This window comes from Xiphophorus maculatus, chromosome 1 (genome assembly GCF_002775205.1).
Source record: "Xiphophorus maculatus strain JP 163 A chromosome 1, X_maculatus-5.0-male, whole genome shotgun sequence".
Lineage (NCBI taxonomy): Eukaryota > Metazoa > Chordata > Actinopteri > Cyprinodontiformes > Poeciliidae > Xiphophorus > Xiphophorus maculatus.
The window spans coordinates 7,304,823-7,327,521 of NC_036443.1; the positions used below are offsets into that span (position 1 = coordinate 7,304,823).

Sequence of the window (22,699 nt, forward strand, 5' to 3'; positions counted from 1 at the left end):
CAACAAAACATGTAGAACCAATAGAGTGCATGTTCATATTTTAAGGACATACAATAAACAACAAACTCAAAGTCCTGTTGCCCTAAAGACAGGGAGCTTCTGCTTTGTGTGCTGCAGTGTAATTCCAGACTACAATGTTGCATTTAACTAAAAAAAAACATTTCGACTGAGCTGCAGTAACTTGTAAAGTTTCTGGTCCTGCTCCAACATGACTGCCGCAGCTTTCATCCTTGATTATATTTGCAAGTAACGCGAGAATCTTTAAAACCCACAAAGAGTCACCGCAGGAGTCAACTTTCTTTGCAGTTTATTTAGTTGCATTTTCCAAAGCTTTGTTTGTACATTCTCTGAGATTCAGAACAATATAAAACTTTCAGAACATGCATATGGTTAAGTGGGACTTAACAGACTGTTATTATTATTAGTGCTTTATTTACATTTCAATAAATCCAATGAATAATACAAATATTCTATGCAATGTGCATGTAAACAAACAGGAAAAACAAAAAACAGAAAAACTCTGACAGTACATCGTTTACAAGGTATTATCCATCATTGACCAGCAATTTCCTGAATTTCAAACGCTCAAGAACACTTCCTTAACTTTTTCTTCATGTACCGTCCACAGGCACAAATCAAAGCACAGAAGACACATTTCAAGTCTTCAACATCTCCAACTTTACGCTCCCAAACCAACGGATCCTTTAGGAATTCGGACTCTATTTTTCTTGCAAAGAGCAAAACCTTTTATAAAACCTTCTCCAAATGTTCCTCCCCATGTGTGTGCAAACATAGCTTCATAACGCTGCACTGAGAGTTGCAATGTCCCAAAGCTTAAAGAAAACGGTGATTTAAAAAATACTGCACTGAGATTCAAGAGACGCTGCAGCAAAACAAAAACACACAAGGTGACTCTTAAGGTTTTGGAACCTTTATTCACCTGAGATTTCTTTGTTACCAAAAAAAAAAGAAAAAAAAAAAGCAAGACCAAGTGGCACTTAGAAAGGTTTACGGACCTGATTAATGCTTACACAGGAGTAACAGAGTGTAAATTGTACAAGATGTACACATGTATGTATATGGCTAAGAGGCATGTTAATGCAGTGCATATTTAACCACAGAGTTAAGAGTTATATAAAAACAGCACTTCTGATAAAGCTTGTTTAGCCTAACATGCAACACCTGGTGGAAGTTCTTCAAAGTCCGTTTAGAGTATTTAGGTTTCACATCCATGTGCCTGTTTAACGTAAAATTTAATTGCAAGAAGAGAACATCTGAGATAAAATTAAAACAAAATGTAAATTTCAGTGATCTGAAAGCAAATATACCTGAAAAGGCATCTGTTTAAAATGTCAAAAGGATTAATTTAGTTGAAATTAGTCAATTTACCCATTACAGATCATAAAAGGCAAAATTGTCAACACAAGCAAAACATTATTTCATGTTTTAATGACAGCCAATATTTTATTGTGTAGGAGAGATTGTATTGAGATTCAAATCTTTGCAATTTTTATGTTCTGCCAAGCCTTAGTATTACATCAAAAAAGAAAGTAATCAGAAAAAGGTGAGGATTTCCTTAGAAATCATGCATTGCAGTGAGCATAATGATAAACTTATAAATAAAAGTTCAATATTATCAACACTTGACACAAAAATCATAGGAAGAAGTATGGTCAAATAACACATTATTCTGTGAAATATGATTCAAACAGACTGCAACACTTATATACATAGACGTAAACATCAGAAAAATCCCAACTAATCTAATCAACTAGCAATTTAAATAATTCATTTGAATCCTCCTCCTCCAATACTTCTGGAAAGAGAAAAAATAAACCTAGTACCAAAAAAAGAGCAAAAATAATGTGCAAATGTTATCCGTCTCCACACCATGGAAAAAAAGGCAAATTTAGGTGGAAACATTTCAACTTCTAGAACAGCAAATATCAGGCATGAGTGTGTTTCCCAGAGTGCTTGATATGTGTAAAATATCAACATCTGCTTCAGATCTTTGAGAATTACTCCTTGTGAAGGTGTGTACTCTCGCTCACAGCTAATCTGAATATCAGACCAGCGTCAGCGCTCGTGCACCGACACCGTAAAGTTTTGGACGTTTGCACTTCAGGTCAACTTTATCAGGACACGTTTTAACAGTTAGCATTAGCATCAGTGTAAAAAGACCTTCAAATTCACACAGTTGTGTGCATTACACAAGCGGTGAGTATCCTATAACAATTTTGTGCACAGGATAAAATTGTGAATCCATCCAGATGTGTATAATATGAAGCACTCAGATTGGCAGACATATAAAAGAAAACTTCCTAGCTGCTGATTCTCGTCATGCTTCAGACTTAGCAAAATCTTCAGAGTTAAAGGTTAGAGGTTTATGACAACAAACCTTCACCGTTTCTGCCAAATGTAGCTATTTTAGTGGAATCAATATCTCTGTGTGCACATGCACAACAACTTTAGCATTAAATGTTTTAAATGAAAGCAGTTCTGAAACTTGGCTTCAGCAAAATTACCGCCGCATGTCTGATGGACCAGAATGTTACTTCTGAGTATTCTGATACGTAACCCTCCATTGGATTGTGTCGTACCAGGGAAGCACACACAGATGATGGGGTGTGGATATGTGTGTGTCAGCACCAGGGTTCCCGCTGGGCTCTGCCTCGAGCCAGGCTGTCTGCCCTCTGCCAGGCACTCTTCATCAGCTCCAGGGCCTCACCGCAGCGCTTCTGCACCAGCGGGTCCAACAGCTCATGGTGGGGGAGGTCAACCTGTGTACGACGACAACAGGCAACATGTTTAACTACACAGCGCAAGAGAACATGCTATAAAGCTCTTTTTGCATAAAGTTATATAAAGTTAAGCCTGGCGGGCTGCTAGGCACAACTTGCTTAAGCGAAGTGCAAAAAAAAAAGATATTAAAGAAATTTTATTTGTTTTTGCATTTTTCTTAAAATCTATAGTTAGTGTTTAAGTATTGTCAATAATATCTTCCAATGACATAGTTATTAAGACATATTTTTATATTTTCTGTCATCTTGGCTGTAGGTAAAGTGGCCTAGCAGCCAACGGGCTTAGCAAGTTTTTTGAAGGAAGCCCTGATAAACTATCTTCTAAAGTCTTTTTTCCTAACTAACCAATGCTGGATTTGTAAAACCACTACATGTTGATTTTATCCCGTCAAGAACAAGGTTGACAGTTCATTCTGACCTGAAAAATGTCCTTCCATGTCTTGTTTAATGCATTTAGAAGCCGATCCCTCTCTTCACAGCCGCTGAAGTATAACACCCATGGAGGGAGGAACTGAGTTCGATCTGCTGCAAACTCCTATAGAGAGCAAAAGCCGATGTTACAGCACTGGAAAAAGCCCAATGGGAAGATTTTCATTAGGAAAAGCAACACAGAGACAAGAAACAATTCCACAGGTATTGTCACAGCTTGTAAAGATTCTTTGAAATTAATTCAATTTCTAGAAACAAATTTTGAAACATCAAAACATCTGATCTTTAATTTGGGTATTTTTGATCAGTGGGAAAAACAACAAAGAACGTCCAATTTTCCTTAGATGACAAAACACGCCATACAAATAAAAGAAAAATTAGCTTCTCATCTAAATCTGTACCATGAGAACAAGTTAATCTCAACCAGTTTGGTTGATTAGCACCATTGCATTGTTGAGTTCAAGCTTTATTTCAAAATCTGTAACGTTTTTATTTATCAGTTATGGATTGGGATATCATATGTTAAATGGAAACTATTCAAAGCACAATTTGAGAACCTTGGTATCTTTACTGTAGCAGTTTTAGTATGTTAGTTGATATTAATTGTATTTTAAAAAGCCAAAGTCGAAGGATCATAAGCCTGAAGTTGTCTGAAGTACTAAAAATAAAGTAATTGCCCTTTTGTGAAAAAGTTAAGAAACCGAAATAATAAAATGCCAAAAAACAAGGTTTGGTGTGGCAAATAGGAGCTGAAGAATGTCAATTTGTTATAAATTAATGTAAAGCCATAGTGTGCACATCATAAACATTATTAGATGTATTGCCTTAAAAAACAAAACACTTTTCCATATTCCATTTCATTTTCAAGTCCTGGAAAATCGTCAAATAAAGATCCAGACAATTCAGCACCTATGTATGAACCCTGTAAACTCAATACGCATCAAGTATGATTAGAAAATCTAAACCCAATATCTGAATACAAAGGAATTGGTTACTGACTGCTCTATTTTCTGATAACTCAAGTAGATATGGTTACCATAGAAACTGTTTAAATGAAGTATCCCCACCAGTCCTTATTTATTCTGTAAAAGGAATCAACATGATAGGGGAAGAACACTTGGCAGCGGAAATAGCCGTTACCTAAAGTATTAGTAAAATACACATAGTAATTTTCTGACATACCAATCGCAGACAAAGGTAAGCAGAAGATCACTCACAATAACACAGTATTCCTTGTCAGACTCCAAGCTCACAGTGGTCACATCACAGATATCGACACTGCCCAGCGAACGGAAAAAGCTCGTCTGACAATCCTGATGACAAGTTAGCAGCCTCTTGTCCGTCACCACCAGGCAACATGGGATACATGGGGTGGGGGCCACACCCTGAGGGATAACCTGTGGTAAAGGGGCTGTAGTTTTCATAGGTCCATATTCAATAGGAAATCATGCAACCAAAATAATGTCTGTTAAGTCCAACAAAAACAAAAAAAAATAACAGAAGCAAATAAAAATGTTTAATGGAAGAAAACAAGAGTACAAGGTTCATAAAGCTATTCATAAGAACATAGAAAGGGGACAAATATTTTTGAAATACCCTATTTAGCAAGGTAGCTGAAGAAAATGAGAAACCTTTGCTTATAATGTCTGATACAGATGAAAATTGTACAAACATTAAATAAATCCTGTCCATAATAAGGTTTTTCTTTTCCACCATTCCTAAGTTTATCCATAGAAATCTCTAACTTAAAACCAATGGATGCAAAATTTGTAATATGAACAGAGCATTATTCCAACTTTCTCCACTTACCCCTTTGGAAACAGACTGACAGAGAAGCTGCATCCATTCGGCCATTTCCTGCTCATTGTTGGCACTCAGTACCAGTGGGGGGCGCTCTGTCAAGATGACCTGGAAGGCGTGGGGACGCTCTGTGTTGTTGGAGCGACGGCACCCTCCACAGTGTTCCCCCCTGAGGACAAAGAAAGAGGCGTCAAAACAGGGAGAGCCCCTCAGAGGGCATCATTTTCAATCTGGAAGTTGAGCTTTCTGAGACTTACCCCATGGTGACAGACATCAGAGGGGTCACATCTGTCCTCTCTGCATACAAGTACAGAATCCCTTTGCTGCACAAAGAGAGAACAAACATTTAGCTTCATATACTGGATGACATTTGGACAGACTGTCAGATTAATATTTTCAGTAAAACATGAAAGAAACAAATTATACAAGAAATTATATTATGTAATAAAACCTGTTCAAATGATATAGCACCACTCTCTGTCATTAGTACCCCTCTTTAAGTAATTTCCCTGCTGGGATGAATAAAGTACTTCTATAATGTGAAAAAGCCTTAAAGGTGCAGTACGTAACTTTAATAAGCGATATGTTTGTTAATCTGTGAAAAAAAAAAAAAAATCAAGCTCCTCTGCTTCCCTGTGTGGTCCCTCAGCCATCTGCAGAAATGCACCGCTCTTGGTCGAAATCAACCAATCAGAGCCAGGAGGAGGGTCTTAGTGCTGTCAATAATGCTGTTCACACTCTCTCTGTTTCTGCTACGCTACAGCTGGTTTCCCATCATGAATGCTCAGCGTAGTTAGCATAACCACCAATGACAGAGAATAAATAGTTTTTCTCCAACTGTAAGCTGTTTCTCCTCCATAAGCATACTGAGCAGTGCCGCTACAAGCTTGATTGACAGCGCAAAGACTCTCCTCTTGGCTCTGATTGGTTGTTTTTGGACCAAGAGCGGTGCACTTCTGTAGATGGTGATATTAGCACGAAGAGGAGATGAAGGAGCTAGTTTTTTTCACATATCTGTCACAACATGGTAACAGTTTTAACAAATATGGAGATGTATATTGTTTATAAAAGTTACTGCAACTTTTATATGAGTAAAAAATCTTATTTTGAGTACATTTATTCAGGGTGGAGAAATCCCGCAATAGCAAAAACCAAAAAAATGGTTATTGGTGGCAAAATTAAATTATATAAAAATATCCCAATGACTTAAAATCATACTTTACTTGATGAGGTTATGTAGGAACTTTCAATCTGTAATTTAGAACTTCCTGTTTCACAGAGGTAGAAATATAAAATGTCACATTTTCTGTAGTCACACTTTAGAATAAGACATTAAAACATGCCATTTAGACACAGATGTCTGTTAATTCAGGAACTCAAAAAACCCCAAAACGAGTCAACTACAGTTTTGAAATTTTGCCCATAGCCACAGTCAGAGCAAGAATTAGATTCAAACTGGAATGGAGAAAATCAAGGCTGGATGGCAATTTAAGCTCATCTTCCCAGTAGAAGGAGATGGAAAATCTCCTAAGTGCGATGTTAGAGAACTCCAGTTTTGGTCCGAGGAGACAAAGACTCAGCTATTCAGCATAAAAACAACTGGAGGGGAGTTTGAAAAGAAAAATATGAGCATGATTATGGTCTGTACCCGAGGATGACGTAGCAGCTCTTCCACATCTCTTTACCGAGGTACGTGATCCCAGCCCTGTACTGCAGAGAACCTTCTTTGATATTGGAAGGGACACCAGAGGTGGGTGTGCCTCCTTGGGGAGACATGGTCATATCCATTGGGTCCTCCCAGTGAACCAGTGAATAAAGCTGGATAGACACTTCAGATACCTGAGAATAATAATAGACACTTCAGATACCTGAGAATAATAAGCAACAAATGTCATAATGATTGGAAGGTTTGTTGTCGAAAGCTGCTACAGCACAAATCAGTTGTAACAATATTCTACCTCACAATGACACTCCTGAGAGACAAACTTATTCAAGGCCAGTTTCTCCATGGTGGCATCTGTCAGAACAGCTGGATATGGAGGCTCTCGACAACCGTGGACCATGGCGGACTTCAGCACAGACAGGAACCAGCTAAAAATGAAGGAGAAAGGAGATTGAATGCCAGTGGACAGGCAATCACTCAGTGAGAAGGAAACCAACAGTTTTCCAAGATGAATGTTTGTCAGTGGCAGGAAGTAGGAGACAAGTCAGAAAAGATGAATGGAGAAATGTTTGAGATCTCCCAGATCAGAACCTTCTCTATAGGGTCACACTGATGTTCCAGCAGTTTCAAAATAGTGACCGGATACTTGGTCGTTTCTAAGCTTTATAATCTATCTCTTTTCATGTAAGGGTCACAGTTGGGACGAGATAGTTGAAACGCTGACACAATTGGTTGTGTTCAAGATAAAATGATTCCAAACTTTAGAGAATGCATAAGTGTTTAGTAGACTGAATTGTTATTTTTATGTTTTTGTGATGTATGTAACAGATCTCTCTTGTAAATGAGGCACTGATTTTTTTCTGTATAAATAAAGGATAATATGTAAAGCAGTGTAATATTAAACTTCTGCAATGGACTACCTGATGAACAGTTGTGAATGTAAGACTTGGTTCACACACCAGCCAAACATCTGGCTTTTATAAGATCTACTGCTAGCAGTGGATAATATTTAGACTGAATTATGTTGGAAGCTTGTCAACGGCCAGAAAAAGCAACGCAAGTGAAAAGTAGGTCACCATGGGATATCGAATCAAAAGTTTTAGACTGAAATCTTGTTAGATCATCATTTTACAATAAAAAGGAGCACTTTGCAAGAAATGTATAAAAAACCAAAAGTTAATTTGACAATTTAGCCAATGGTGTAAATATCTGCCCAAAAAAAGGAACAGAATGAAATTGCAATTGCTACCTCTTTTAATACACAAAGAGAACGTATAAGTCAAGAATATTAATAAAAACCAATATAAGTGAATTTACACAGTCAGCGAGCCATCAGCTGTATCCAACAGGAACTTCCTTCTTCTGTTGGTGCAAACCAGCGCTATTGTCTGTTGGTCAAGGCCCACCTAAGGGGAAAAAATTAGATCCATCTTGTTTAAAACATATTAAGTAAATCTCCTGTTTTATCATTGTCAATCATTGCATTAGCAGTAATACAAAAGCAATAAGTTTAGAAGAAAAATATAATATAAATGTAGTGAAATCTATCTAGAAAAAATTAGATAAACTTGTGAGGTGCAGATGACTTACAGAGAGATAGTCGAGCTCATTATAGGAAACAGCATCTTCTACTGTGTAGGGTTTTTCAGCTGCTCCTAACAATAATAGGCAGTTATTAATGTATGCCAAATGAATCACAAAATATATGATCCATGAAAAAAACTCTGTGCAACACACAAATTCTAAGGTTTCCCATGACATAGGGCTGGTGTCAGTTTTGGATACCAGAGCCAGAGGTGCTGGCTGATTATGTTATTTACTCACCCTTTCTTAGTAAGTAGATGTAACAGTCAGTCAGCAGCAGATAAAGAGGCTGCAGGTCCCCCTCCATGTGACCTGTACTCATTCTCAACATCTGGAAAACACAAAATGAATGGCAGAGAAATCCTTAGGGAGTTTTATTTGTCTCTAATGAAGCATTTACTATTGTCAGCATCTCCATGGAGGATTTACTGTGACGTTTTTATAATGTGAAGGAAAGCAGACAATTTTTATATACAGAGGTAGTCCTCATGGGCAGATTGTTCTTCCTGCTTTTTGAGAAGACTTAGAAGCAAATGTGGCAAAGTTAGAACATTTTAAACATGGTTTCACCAAGTCAAATTTAAGACTTTTAAAGAAATCTTTAAGACCAATTTTAATGAAATTTAAGACCTACATCTCCACAGAAGAAGTGTGGATGTCATCCAGGAGATACATTTGAACTTAGCCACGATAGACACATATAAGCTAGCTAGGTAGCTAGGAAGGGTATTACCAGGTAATTACTGGTAGCCTCAGTTGTCTCATGGGAGACAACTGAGGCTCTCATGAGAACGCTATGAAGATTTTGCCTGACAGAAAAGTCTAGAAAAAAAAAATACATTGAATATATGAAATGAAATAATCCTGTCAAGGCAAAATTGAAGACATATGATTAAAGGCCAACAGACTTCTTTTTAAAATAATTTTAAGACATTTTAAAGCCTTACTTTTAGATTAATGAATTTAAGACTTTAAGTGCAGGCACCCTGATTATAGGCACCTCATGGTTGTAAAAGAGCAAACTTTTGTAATTTGTCAGTCTATAAGGAAGAAGTGTAAAAGGCATTGACAAAGTGGGCCTTGCAACATTTCCAAAGAAAGACTGTTTCATAGCCACTTCTAAGAGGACATAACATCAAAAGTTTCAACTTTCTTAAAGGGACAGAGTGGAATTTTTGTTCTCTACACATTTTATTTGTGATGCCAAATCAATCTGTTAATCTGATTGTTGAACAATGAATTGAGACGTGACTCTCTTGAGGTTTAGAAAAAGTCTGAAAAAAGAAAAGAAAGCTTCTTCCATCCTCACTCTGAAAAGTTGCTCCTCGTTCTCTCTGAAAACATGGATCATGAGAAGAAGCAGGTGATTGTTGTCCACCCTGCAACGTGGTTGAAGAGGATTAGATTTGCAATGAGAACCAGCACCAGAACAAATATCTGGTCATATCTTGACATCTTACTTGAACTCTGCTGGGTGAGAAATCTCAGAAGGACTGAGTTTCTCCTGTTGCTCCGTTTCCTCGGTTACAGATGTTCTGCCTGCTGAATCTCCCTCTACGGTCTCTTCCTCTTCCTCCTCCTTCATGTGGAGCTTCCGTCCTGCTGGCTCTTCTGCTTCTTCCTCATCTTCAAGGCTACCTGAAAGAGTCTGTGACTGGCTTTGCTCTGTAGAGTCATTGTGGCCACCACTTGTGTCAGCAGAGTCTGTACTGTCGGTGGTAATGCAGCGTAGGTCCGCAGACACACTAGAGGTCTGCAGGCAGTCTGGTCTGTCGGCCAGAGAGGAGTCAAACGTCTCTTGTGGAGTTGGGTCAGGAGGTTTTCCTTCGGAATCGTTGCGAAAGGGCTGCTGCACCGGAGTCAGGGACCTCTGATCACAGCTTTGATTGTGATCCTGTTCTTCAGGGGGTACCCAGGACCCGTTGAGCCTCTCCATGACATCACGGAGGGGTTGTCCAACGGTGTCCATGGAGGTGTCTGTCATCTCTGGGAGCCGAAGCAAGCCTTCCACCCCTTCTTCGCCCCCTTCCTCTGCAATCGCAGACCCCACTCTGCTCCTGCTCTGCTCTCCTTCACTGTCCAGTAGCGCTACAGTGGAGTTTATCGAGTCAACTTCTTGCGACATGCTGTGGTTCTCCTCATGTTCAGAGGAGAGCGAGGCATGGATGCTGCTGCTGGAATCCGTAGATCCCCTGCCACGTCGCTTCTTGGCTGGCTTCTTTCGTTTAGCCATCCTAGGACAGATAATGAAGATGGTAAATTTAGCTTCCCGAAAAAGCAAAAGATGCTTCTTAAAGGCAAGACCCTAAAACATTCACTACCTGATGACTTCAAGCTCATTGCCATTGACCTCTGTCTCATCTTCGGTGGTGTTCCGACGGCTGGCTGCATGAACTGGTGTGACGTCCGCTGAGGTGTTCGTGTCAGAGTCCTCATTGAACGGGTTGTGTCGAGATGTGGGGCTGTTCGGGGAAAGGCGAGCAACCGTTTTCCCCACGGCTGTGCTGGTGACAACTACTGTGTCACTGACGACCGTCTGGGGATCAGAGCCAGTCGACCGTGGGCAGCTGGCCTGGTCGGTCAAGTCACCCTCTATTGTCAAGAGCCGCAAAAAGATAACTGAGTAAATGCAAATGCAGCTGTTGTCCAGGTTTACATCTAAAGAGTAAAGGAAATACACAGACTGCCTCTCCTGCATTGGTGGTAGCAGAATTTATGTCAATTGGCTTGTTGGCAAAAGTTACAGTGCCAATGAAAACTTTATTACACTTATTAAAAGAATATTTGAGCTGTGTTGTCTTCACAAGTTTGAATTTACATGGTAAAACATATGCTTAAGTGTTGAAAGTTGCAGTAAAATAACACATTTTTGGAAGCATCAACAAGCTTCCAGCAGAATTTTCAAAGGCAGAGTTGATAATTTGTTTAAACTGGTTGAGTTGTTTGGCACAGAACTCACTTTTAAGCATATTCTGGAAATTTAAAATCTCTGATATAAGGACGCTGATAGAAGCAATCCACTCCAGCATTTATATACTTCAGTGCTTGTATCTCACTGTCAGACATATTAGCTAGTTGTTCTCATACCTATTGCTGTCCACTATTGTTCTCTGTTCGAGTAGTATCAGTTAATCAAGCCTTTTCTAACATCCCACACTACAAAATAAGTAATAAATGTATGCATGGTTCGTGCTCATAATGTATTGAGTCAGTATCTGTGTCAGCCAATAGTCAAAGCTGCCATATTGGTATTGTATCGGAAAAAGAATAAACTGTATCAAGACACCCCTGCCTCAAACCAACAGCTTGATGTTGGAAACTTTGACAAAACCAGGTATACCAACAGGCTTCAAAACTGTTTTTGAAAATAATAAAACCAGTCCATGCAACATTAAGTCTATGGAAGGGCAATTTGTTTAATATATTTAAAAGCGGGGCCCTATTGGTAAATCAGTTAATTTAAAAAAGGTAACATTTCATAATAACGGAGGTTGAATATCCAGCCACAATTTTATCAGAAGCTTGTTGATGGCTCATGAATTATTTGGTTTCTCTGCAACCTACGAAGGGCTGCATAGAAAGCATCCAGCAAGAATACATATGTATATTTTTTTGTTTTGCATTTGAGAATTGAATAGAAAAATCAACTATTTCAAATAGTTGCATTTAATTATTAATTACTGCCAAGTCAAAGAATTTGTTTGTTGTATAGTAATTGCCAACTGAAAAAAAACATTCAGTTGGTAATGCTTTTACCAACCCAGGAGATTTACAATCAAGTCAGGTGTATATAAACTTCTCACCAGCACCGTATCTACAAGGAACTGATTTGGTTTTAATTTCTTTTGTGCGTTTTTGCAGTGTTGCAATGCTGACCAACCAAACAAGTATACAGAAATACTGTGCATTTCCTCATTAGCATAGAAATAGCCAGTGTTAGGGCAAAGCAATCTAAATTTTTTAAAGGGTTAAATAAAAACAAAGGCACCACACAATATGAGACGTATCAGGCAGCGGGTTTCTTTGCAGAGTCACAGGCCCAGGTCAAGCAGTGTTACTGGAGCAGCTACAGCTAAAAGGCAAGGATAGAAACTGACAAATAACTGCTTATTCTCAAGCAATTTGAGAACCTAAAGTGTAATCTTAAATATTTCAAATAAGTCACTTGTAAAACTGATTGGCTGATCTTCAACCAACACTACAGCTTAGCTGAACCTAGGCCAGTGAAAGACATCAACAGGAAGAAGATACACCATAATATGCAACACAGAGAGATACACAGTAAAGAGAGAAGCCTAGAAAGGACAAGGTGAGTACCAGCTGCTTCGGGCTTTCCCACTGCTGTGTCAACAGTTACGCAGAGTAAGCTTGAATGAGATAGTTCCCCAAATAAGCAACACATGCAGAACATGACAGACAGGTAACCCACCCAGCAATAAATTCCCAAATTAATGATTCACTTTATTGTGCATAAATACAGTTTGTTTCACTTTTTTCTATTTTGATTTATGACATTTGAATAAGTATGACTTCAAAAGTATGAAATAATATAAATGCATTTTTATTTATTCTGTCCTTGGGTTTCATAGGCAACCCCAAAGGACCATCTCTCCTCATTTAATAAAATTTGTTTTAACTGAATGGAACAACTTTTTATCTCGATCTGTTGGAAATTTGATTTATTTCATAGTCTGTATGCAATATAGCAATAAAGGGACCATCCAAGTCAAACAACTATGAAAATTGCCAGAAGAGCATAAACAGGTTTTTCAATATTGGCAACATTGTATCTTTTAGGAAATGACATAAAAAATATGTACCTATGATGATAGTAATAATAATAACAACATTTTACCGTGTTCCCAGGGGTGTTTTGGTAACATATATTAACTTTCTTCAAATTTAGAAGTTTACTTACATTTCCTTTGCATTTGATGGAGTTGCCTTTAAAGGTGGGTCAAATAATCTGGGTATCCTTCCACAAATTTCTCACAATAGTTAACTGAGCTTTGGTGTAACAGACTCAGGTTTGTAGGTCACCTTAGTTGCACATGGATCTATGATCAGGGCTTTGTGATGTCCATTCCTAAACACTGACTTTATCCTTCAGCCACCTTATAACAAATTTCCATTTGGAAGACTTATTTGACCCCAAGCTTTAACTTCCTGGTTGACCTCTTGAGATGCCCCCCAATATCTAGTTCTTTCTTCCTGAAGTGTTTCAGTGCATTTCACAGTTGGGATGTTGTTTCATGCTTGCAAGCTCATCCCCTTATCTCTCCAAATGTAACAATGGTTCTTGAATCTTTGTAAAAAGTTAAATTGCACCAGATCACGGGACACGTTTTTAAAAATCGCAATCTGGCTATTTATGTCGACTCTGTAGTTACAGATGTTTTCTTTCTATCTTTAAGAAGCTTATGCCAGCATCTTCACAAGGTTTCATGTTTTGTAATACTGATTAACTTAAACTAGTAACAGTCAGTTGATGCCAAAAAGTAAAGGAATAAATGTATTTATATAAAGTTTATGTAAATCTGTTTCAACTGTATCATTAATCCAATAAACACCAGAACATAATGTGCTTCTTTTTCTAAATATGATGAATCACTTAAAAGATATTTCTGTCAAATTATAAAAAAATAATAATCTGAGTTAAAGTATAACACGGTTTTAACAAGTGTTTGAAAACAGATTAAATTTCTCTGATAAATTAGCTCAGATTTCCTTAATTTTGGCTGATCAACTGATACTTACACATAAACCCGATAATATCCAATGAGCTATATTTAGAGACTTTTCAGACAAAAATTGGTACTGGACAACATCGGAATCAGCAGTTCAGGCTTTATCAAGATTGGTGATCGGCAGGAAAACTACTATTGGTGCACACTTAATTATAACTGAAATGGTCACTATGCTACATTATTTTTGCAGCAGTAAGGTTGTGTTTCTTTCTGTTTAAAACAAAAGCTTTCAGAGCTTGTCATGCTTTATTGTTTGAAACATTTTGTCTACATTTAGTGAAGCTGTGGAATTCTTCCACAAAGTAAACAGGTCATAATAATCAGATGCTGGCCACTACATAATTGCTTTTGATGTAAACAGAGTACATTAATTATACTGCGTTAAATACCACAGAAAACTAAATCTTTCAGGACCAACTGCCAAAAACCTTTAATTTTTTTGTTCCATTTACTTCATCTTATCAAATTCAGATACATTATCTTGCATCAGTGGCTGTTTTACAGTTCAGGTTCCCAGCATGCATTTAATCCCAAGTTGTGCTCAAACTCATGCTATAAAGGAGGGAGAGAAAATATGGAATGAGTAAGCAGGAAGGAAGGGTTGACCATTTCCCACCTTCCCAGTTTGCGCTTGGCAATGACTGCAACACGGGAAACATGTCACCAAAATCATAATCTAAAACAAAAAAAAGAAAAGGAGGGATAACATTGAAAATTAGAAAAAGTCTGACTGAAGAAACAAAAGACAGATGAGTCTGAATAAATGACAGAGAAACAGTAAAATAACATGATACATGGAATGTGAAACAACTAAACCAATGAGGGTAAAAAAATGACAAATGGGAACTAAAACAGGGAACTGGCTCAGTGCTTTGTGGGGGCTGAGCGCTGCAATTACCCCAGTGAAGGTATTCTGCCACCATCGGTGAGCATATGAAATAAAATACAGCCATGTGAAGAAATGATAGCACAACCCATGACAGCCTGTATGGTTAGCTAACATTGTTTGACATATATTTATCACTAATTGTAAAAATACAGAAAAAAAAATTAACTAATTAAAAAAGAAAAACAAAGGAATAGTTTAAAATTTCTGCCAAATCTATAAAAAAACATTTCTGGTGATGAATAAATTAAAGCAACCCCACATTACTTCCAATTTCAAATGGCTGAAACACTCTAGTTGTTACATTTGGTGCATATGATTAGAACATTCAAAGTCAGCATTTTTTTTACCCTGTTGAATAAACCTTATATTTACTCTTTAAAATGATACGGCATATATAGAAACACCCTAAAATGTCATCAGTGGATGTAGAAGTGAATATCTATACAATGAGAAAGAAAACTTCGTTCTCCAAGAAAAACATGAAGGCCAGACTGGAGTTTGCCAGAAAGAACGTAGACAAAGAGGACGACTTCTGGTACAATGTTCTTTAGACAGATGAACCAAAGGCAGAATTAAATATTGCCCAGTCCTACTTTAAGCATAAAAAACAAAAATGAAAATCAGTCTGCATCTCACTGCCAGGTTTTACTATACTAATTTAGGTAAAGACGTATAGTAAGAAACAGGGTGAGTAGACAAAATACAGCATGCTCTACCTTCACTGGAGGGAGCTATGGCGCTGTCGTCCCACTCCAGGTTGGTGGAGGTCAGGGAGGTAAACGAGTGCAGAGACAAGCTGTCCGAGCTGGGGAGCCTTTCCTCGAAGTCCAGCAGGTTGTGCGGTTTGTAGTACTCCGGCATGTATGGAGCTACATCCAGATAGGGCACATCCTAAACCAGGAACAGGCGTCTGACAAGTTAAGGACACAGATGACTGCAGTGTGTGATAATGTTGTGATTAAGCTTATGCTGACCAGCTCCAGATCAAAGCGAATGAACTCCAGGCCGGACACCAGTGTAAGGAACAGCGTAAGGTGGTCGTGACTGCAGACCAATGCATTTCTACAAGTCAAAGATATTATGATTTAAGGCATTTAATGCATATGAAGTGAACAGTAAAAGTCCAAGCAGAAAACTTTAACAGCAGTCACATGCATTTCTTAAAAATGGTAATAAAAAAAAATCTTAACATACTTGAAGTAATACTTCTGTAACAATCCTTGATTCTCTTGGAAGAGGCGCAGATAGCTTTCTAAAGAGCTCTCACTCAACGCCAGGTACAACCATGCTCGACCTGCACAGAACAGTTGAAGCCTTCTTTAATGAATGCATCTGACAGTCTAATAAATGATGTTTCCTTTTATTTCAAATGCAATTCCCTATGCAGTTAATACGTCATACTTCGACCGAGGTTGGTGGCTATGTGCTGCAGCTCGTCTATCTGTCGGACAGCCTCCCTCCTGGTGAAGTGAACCACCAGCACCCAGTAGCCTGACGATATGTCCTGCAGCCTAAAACAACAACACATTCATAAAGGAAATGGCTAACACAAATAGGTAACGTATGTCAGGTTGTTTAAAATATTGCGTAAATAATATCTATCCTCAGGCAGATTGACCTGAGAAGATCAGAGCACCAATTGGGGTTCCTGCAGATTAAAATTTTAGACTTAAGATCTTTTTAATGTCATTATGCTTGTGAAACCAAGCATAAATTTAAGACTTATTAGAAATGTACGAACTTAATGCAGCCAAATGGCAATAAATTTGCGCTTACAATGATAGACGCAAAAAGGCTAGCTAGCTAGCTGGGTAGCAAAGGTATGTTAGCAGAGAGTTAGCCTCAACTGTCTCGAGTCAGAACGCAATAAAGATGTCCGAGTATGACTTAAACTCTTGCCTAACAAAAATTTCCTACAAGAAAATGCAAGATTAAATAGTCCAGCCAAGACAAAATGATAAACGCATTAAAGGCCAACTTACTTGTTTAAAATGAATTTAAGAGAATAAGGCCTTAATTTTAGATAAATGAAATTAGGACTTTTTAAGGACACCCTGTCATTAGATTAGAATAGAAATATCTATTTTGTGGTCCCACAGTGGGGAAATTCAGATGTCCCTCCACCAAGTTAAGGTAAGTGGGAACATGGGTAATTATACTAAGGTAAAAGTAAACAAACAAGAAACTGTATAATTTAAAAGAATAACCTCACAATGTCTACTGTTGATTTTCAGACAAAGTTGGGAAACATTTCACTGATATCATTGTATCAGTGCCATTGTAAAGGAATGCTTCGGTATACATTAGAATAGCAAAAAATATTGCTATATATGCCCATGAGTGCTATATATTGTTATTGATGTTGAGCAAATATAAGATATGTCAAAAACAACGAATTTAAAGCACCTTGAAGAAAATATTTCAGAAATTAAGCTAGGATCTGATACATAATCAAGTATACGCAATATCCTTTATCTTCTGCGTGTTTGGCTAACGGTATAAGCTCTTTACACAAAAGGACTCTTACCTAGAATAACCAAGAATATCTTTAGAAGTAGGTACTTTTGTTATGTTTTATGGCTTGTCAGTCAGTGTTAAAGATTTATACAGGTCTTGTAAAACTATTTTGCCTAATACTAATTTTACTATAGTACATTAGGTCATATCACTGTGAGCTTGTTGAACAATAAAGAAATCCTCCAATTAATGAAAGTTAGCAACATAATTATTTAGAAACTGTTGCGCTTTAGCTGATGTTAGCTACTTTAAACAATTCAGAATGAAAATTTTGTCATCATTGTTAGTGGATAAATACAGCTAAGGACAAAATTAAAAGGCCACTTAAAGTTATCAGTTTCTCTGTTTTTACTTTTTATAGGAATGTGTTTGAGTAAAATGAACATTGTTCTTTTATTCTATGAACTACTGACAACATGTTTCTGAATTTCTCAGCAAAAAGTTTTTATTTATTTGCAGAAAATGAGAAACTGTCAAAAATAATAAAAAAAATGGAAAATCTGAAGAAGCAAGACATGGCTCAACTCTTTTCACCAATAGAGAAGTGGTGAAACAGGAAGGAAGACATGCAAACATAAAGAAAACCAAAAAATGATATCAGATGAAACATGACACAAACGGATGCAAAGTGACATATCAGTGTGTGCAAAGAAGAGTGGGAAAGAAATAAATATAACTTATTATGCACACGCAGTGCAGTCATTCTGTTTGCCAGACATATAGTTGGTCCCGTTTGTTTATAGCTGTAGAAAATGACTTAAGAAGATGATTTGATAAAGTCATTAGAGAACTATATTGCCATGCCACTATGTTGTTTTAATGCCAATATATTATCTTGTAGTACAGTGTAAATTTTCAGATATCCTCAGAAAACTGTCATTAGACATTCGATCAAATGGCCTCAGGGATAGAAGTCTGATGGGTTTTTCAAAGAAAAGTGATGCTTTTATGTCTGAGGCTGTTTGATCGAATGACTGAATGTTTTTCTTAGACCTGGGTATTTCCTAAAATCTACATGGTACTGCAGGCACATGAAAAGCTTTCAAAGTAAAAAAAACAAACAAAACAAAACAAAAAAACATAATGTTGGAATTGTATTAATGCTTTTTTTTTATACACCCACCCTTCCACTTTTCAAAATAGTTGAAGGCCTTTGATAATATTCTACACACTTTGAAATGCTGTTTTTGAATCTAGCTTAAATACACTTTTAAAAGAGCTGCTACTTAAAAATGGAAAAACAATTGCAAAAACTGTTATTTCAGTAAATTTAGAAATCAAGATTAGTCTTTAAAATCTGGAAACATGGTATTTGGTAATAGTAATACCTTAGATGCAAAGCATAACAGATAATACTATTTGAATTTGGTGTGCATAAGACTGACATGACACTGTCATAAACATGTCATAACACCTCTTGTGAACACGAGACATTTCCATGTTTATGAATTGTCATAAAGTGTCATATGGTAAATGATGACACTTTTAATAGAAAACTGACATAAAAGTTGCATTAAAAGTGTCAACTGTAAAACTGCATTAAAAGTTTATTAGAAATGTCAACTTTGCATTAAAAGTCTCATTTACCGAATGACACGTCACAATAAAAGTACACATACACAGCTCTCATACATATGTAGCACTACAATCAGAACAATCTGATCCACGCAAAATAGCATAAAGAATTTGAAGTAATGTTTCTTTAATTTCCAACATTCTGCAGCTATCTTGCAGTAAATATCTTACCCATACAGCAGAGCATGGTCAAGGTGTTCACAAAGACGCTGGAGGACCCGGTCGTGATTGCGGATAGCCGGAGTTTCATCCTCACAGGCTGCAAAGTAACTCTGTAACTGTAGAGACACATGCAGATCAGATTGTTCTTACAGAGAGAGAAGGTGCAAGTCTTTCAGGCATTCAGAGTAGGAATTCCAGGCATTTCTTAATACGGTGGATTTAAAAAGTTGGTGAATTTGCACAATAGGTCATCTGCAGAAGACTGACTTTGTGGGTATGCTTTTAACCCTGCAGCACAAGGTTAAAATGATAACTTTATAAATGAGCTGTTTTAAAGATACTTACTGCATATTTCAATTGTGCAGCTAGACAACAACTAAAACAAGAAACGCAGGTCTAAGCAGAGGAATCACTTTGACTAGCACATAATCCAAGGAGGTATTTGAAAGCACTCATACAAGCAGTAAACGAAGCAGTCTGCAACACGAACCTGAAACAGCTTTGCTAGAAAACAGGCAAAATGCCAACTATTGTCTGTGGATTGTAGATTTAAGCAAGTTGCTGTTCAGTTTAGCTGCCCTATGTTCCTGGAAACATAGATAAATCACACTCCCCCTGTTAGATACACAGAGAGTCGATGTTGGAATGTTAAGGGAAAGATAAAATGTGTATGAAAAATATTCATCCCTTTGTATGTTTTCCTCTTTTTTATTGCTTTAACAAATCAATCAATCAATCAGAATCAATACATTTTGGGGTTTTTTGACAAAAAAAACAAAAAATACAGCTCCTCCCCCCCCTGAATTTCAAAGTGAAAATTGATTTCTAAAAAATAATGACAGCTAAATGAAAATAGGTGTCACTGTACGTGATCGAGTTAAAGTTCCAGTGTTGCTCATTTTGTTGCTCATTATGCTTCAAGTGACTTTTAGAACCTAACTATATAACGTGACTTCCAAAACTATTCATACCCTACATCAGGGGTCTGCAACAAGGCTCCGGAGCTGCAACAACGGCTCTTAAAAACGTTGACTAAAAATGATAAAGAAACAACTGAAGTTTTAAAAAAAAATAGATATATAACAAATGCAGGTTTTAGCTATTTTTACATTTACAATTACATTTATTTTTTACAGTAGAATGACACTAAAAGTACCCATTATTTTTATTTAGTTCTATTTTTTCTTGTTAGTAAGCTGGAAACTATGTGCAATATCAACACCCTAGAAGAAGACCAAAATGCCAAATGCGCATTGATGCAAAAACTTACAGATCTCCACTGTGAAACATGATGGTAGATAGAATAGGGGAGTTGATTTGACAAGGGCCTGCAAATGACTTAAGGTGTTCATACAGCCAGGGGTGGACAGGAGTAGCTTAGATCAAGGCACATTGATGCATTAGATTGGCCAAGTCAAAGTACAGACCTATGTCTAACTTAGAATATGTGGCAAGACTTAACTGTTGTTAAATAATCTCTATTCAATTTGGCTGAGGGATAGCTGTTGTCTATTTGCCTTTAGAAGTGCAAATCTGCACGACTTTGTAATAAGTTTGAAAAGCTGCAAGGGACATGAATATGTTTACAAGGGACAGCACAACAGGACATCAAGAAAATCAATGTAACCTTTCAATTCAAAATGCAGCTGAGATCAACTGCATCATGTGATACGTAAAGCGCACAAGGTAAACCTTGAAAGCTAGAGGCACAGTTTGTAAACACCAAATTAATATGGGGGGCAATGAAGGCAATTAAGTAGCAAGTACACTTAAATTTGACCCTTTTCTTCTCATTGGTGGGTTAAGGTGGTCGTTAGTCAAAACTTATCTAAGTGCATTACCAAACACGAAGCTTTCTAATCCAATCAGACAACGCTTCAAAAAATACTAACAATCAGATCACCCTCAGAAAAATAATAACGTGTACAGTTTTGAGCATTCACTTAATCAATCAGCAGAAAGAAGACGAAAAGCGCATTTCTGCATGCATTACACTCATCATCACTGAGTATGTTCTTATAAACAGAGAGGAGGAGGAAACAGCTAATGTTTCATTGTGATGTCGCGGATCCATCTGTAGAGTGATTGCAGCTTTGTTTACACTCTTCATTGCCGCAGTGTGCGAGCACAAGGAGGGTTAGTGCCGCTACTGCTGACCGTGGACAAAAAACACAAACTATAATGTTCAAATTAAAGTGTTAGCTGTCAAACCGAGGGTTCGTTTGAGAAAGTTCACTCTTTGATTAGTTATTCCCGCAGGGGCGAGGCCCTTATAAACTGCTGGTGTCCTTCCAGCTTGAAAGTTGCCCTCTTTCGCAAACAGAAGATGACCTAATAACTAGCTGCAATGACTCAAGCATGTGGAGTAGATGTTGCTACTATAACTACATCAAAACGGTAAATTCAGACCGTAGAGCTTTACCTTCTTGACAGACATCGAGATGTTTTCCAATATGCGGTCCTTCACTTTGAGTTGATCCATCACTGGGGCTGTTGGCAGCAGAAGGCAGTCAGCTGACTCTCCCAAAGCGACGCTCTTTTGTTGCTAAAGCTAACGCCGCCCACATTCGCTGCTCAACAAACCCTCCGTTGCATTTTTACGTTAAACTAAACACACAGCTTGTGGTTTCAGTTCTGGAAACTCTTTCGCTAGTTTAAAATGTTTGCGCTCGTGTCCGTCAAACTGCGCGTCGCTTCAGCTTAGCGTCAATGTCTACGAGTTAGCTTAAACCTGCACTTTCTTCTTCTTCTTCGAGGCTAACAAGCGACTTCTCGGCGTCCCAGAACAGATAACGTAGAGCATTCTTTAGATAAAACCGGTGTCACTCAGGTCGGGAAATTGTTAAATGTTACCTTTGGGAGCATTTGCCTATTTAGTCGATGAATGAAACGTACAGCATGCTAACGTCTTCTGAGGTGTGAACGGAAATCCAACCGGCGGAGGGTTACGTCACCTGAACGTGACTTTTGTGTGAAAGGCAAGAAGTATATTAATAATAAAAATAAAAAAAAAGGCAAGAGGTATTATCCTGTATTTCCCTTTATGACATGCATACTATTATTATGAAGGACTTCCCTTTATTAGAACTAATAACTTTCTGGTTGGTCACATTTTTATGTAATTTGGATTCAATTTCCATATTTAAAATTATGGTTAAAGCTATAACATTCAGTGTTGATCTTATCTGAGACTAACACCAGAGTACTTTGACATTTTATGATTTTCTTCTTGTCCACCACAGAAGGTCCTTTCTGCCCACAACCATCAACATCTACAACGCTTTTAATAAAATTATTAAAAGTGACATATTTCCCTATGGGATAACTAAAGTATAATTTAATCGAAATGAATGAGATATCCAAACTTGAGGTAATGTTTATAACATAACCATGCTTCCAACTTCCTGGCTGATGTCTTCCTTCTTTTATAATGAGATGGCAATTTGTACAGACGACTGGTTTCACTGGATTTGGGTATCATATTACAGGTGACATAAAAATGTAAAAAGAAGCTCAATGGGTATAAATATTT

At 37.4% G+C, this 22,699-nt stretch overlaps 1 protein-coding gene across 4 annotated transcripts; it reads right to left on the reverse strand.

Annotated features, from left to right (window-relative positions):
- Positions 1-290: 290 nt before the first annotated feature.
- Positions 291-22,199, reverse strand: plekhm2 (pleckstrin homology and RUN domain containing M2). 4 transcript variants are annotated; one of them, XM_023334540.1, is made up of 20 exons: positions 21,590-22,199; positions 19,177-19,283; positions 16,315-16,424; positions 16,108-16,207; positions 15,888-15,975; positions 15,630-15,804; positions 14,641-14,700; positions 10,599-10,869; positions 9,738-10,511; positions 9,587-9,656; positions 8,518-8,608; positions 8,284-8,342; positions 8,011-8,099; positions 6,989-7,121; positions 6,679-6,869; positions 5,288-5,353; positions 5,040-5,199; positions 4,448-4,627; positions 3,220-3,336; positions 291-2,780 (listed from the first exon to the last, which is right to left on the reverse strand). In XM_023334540.1, exons 1-20 carry the CDS (start codon positions 21,647-21,649, stop codon positions 2,643-2,645), a joined length of 3,039 nt encoding a protein of 1,012 aa, XP_023190308.1. In that variant the 5' UTR covers positions 21,650-22,199; the 3' UTR covers positions 291-2,642. The 4 variants fall into 4 exon arrangements, with proteins under 4 accessions (XP_023190308.1, XP_014326776.2, XP_023190314.1 ...); XM_014471290.2 differs by having other exon boundaries at positions 8,284-8,348; positions 21,590-22,198; XM_023334546.1 differs by lacking the exon at positions 14,641-14,700 and adding an exon at positions 14,923-14,937 and having other exon boundaries at positions 8,284-8,348; positions 21,590-22,198.
- Positions 22,200-22,699: the final 500 nt, after the last annotated feature.

Coding starts and splice junctions, on each gene's coding strand:
- plekhm2 (XM_014471290.2), bottom strand. CDS start 21,649: ATGGATCAACTCAAAGTGAAGGACCGCATATTGGAAAACATCTCGATG. Junction 16,208..16,314: donor AGCCACCAACCTCGGTCGAA/GTATGACGTATT, acceptor TGTTCTGTGCAG/GTCGAGCATGGTTGTACCTG. Junction 7,122..8,010: donor GCTGATGGCTCGCTGACTGT/GTAAATTCACTT, acceptor CTTCATTTTTAG/CTGGTTCCTGTCTGTGCTGA.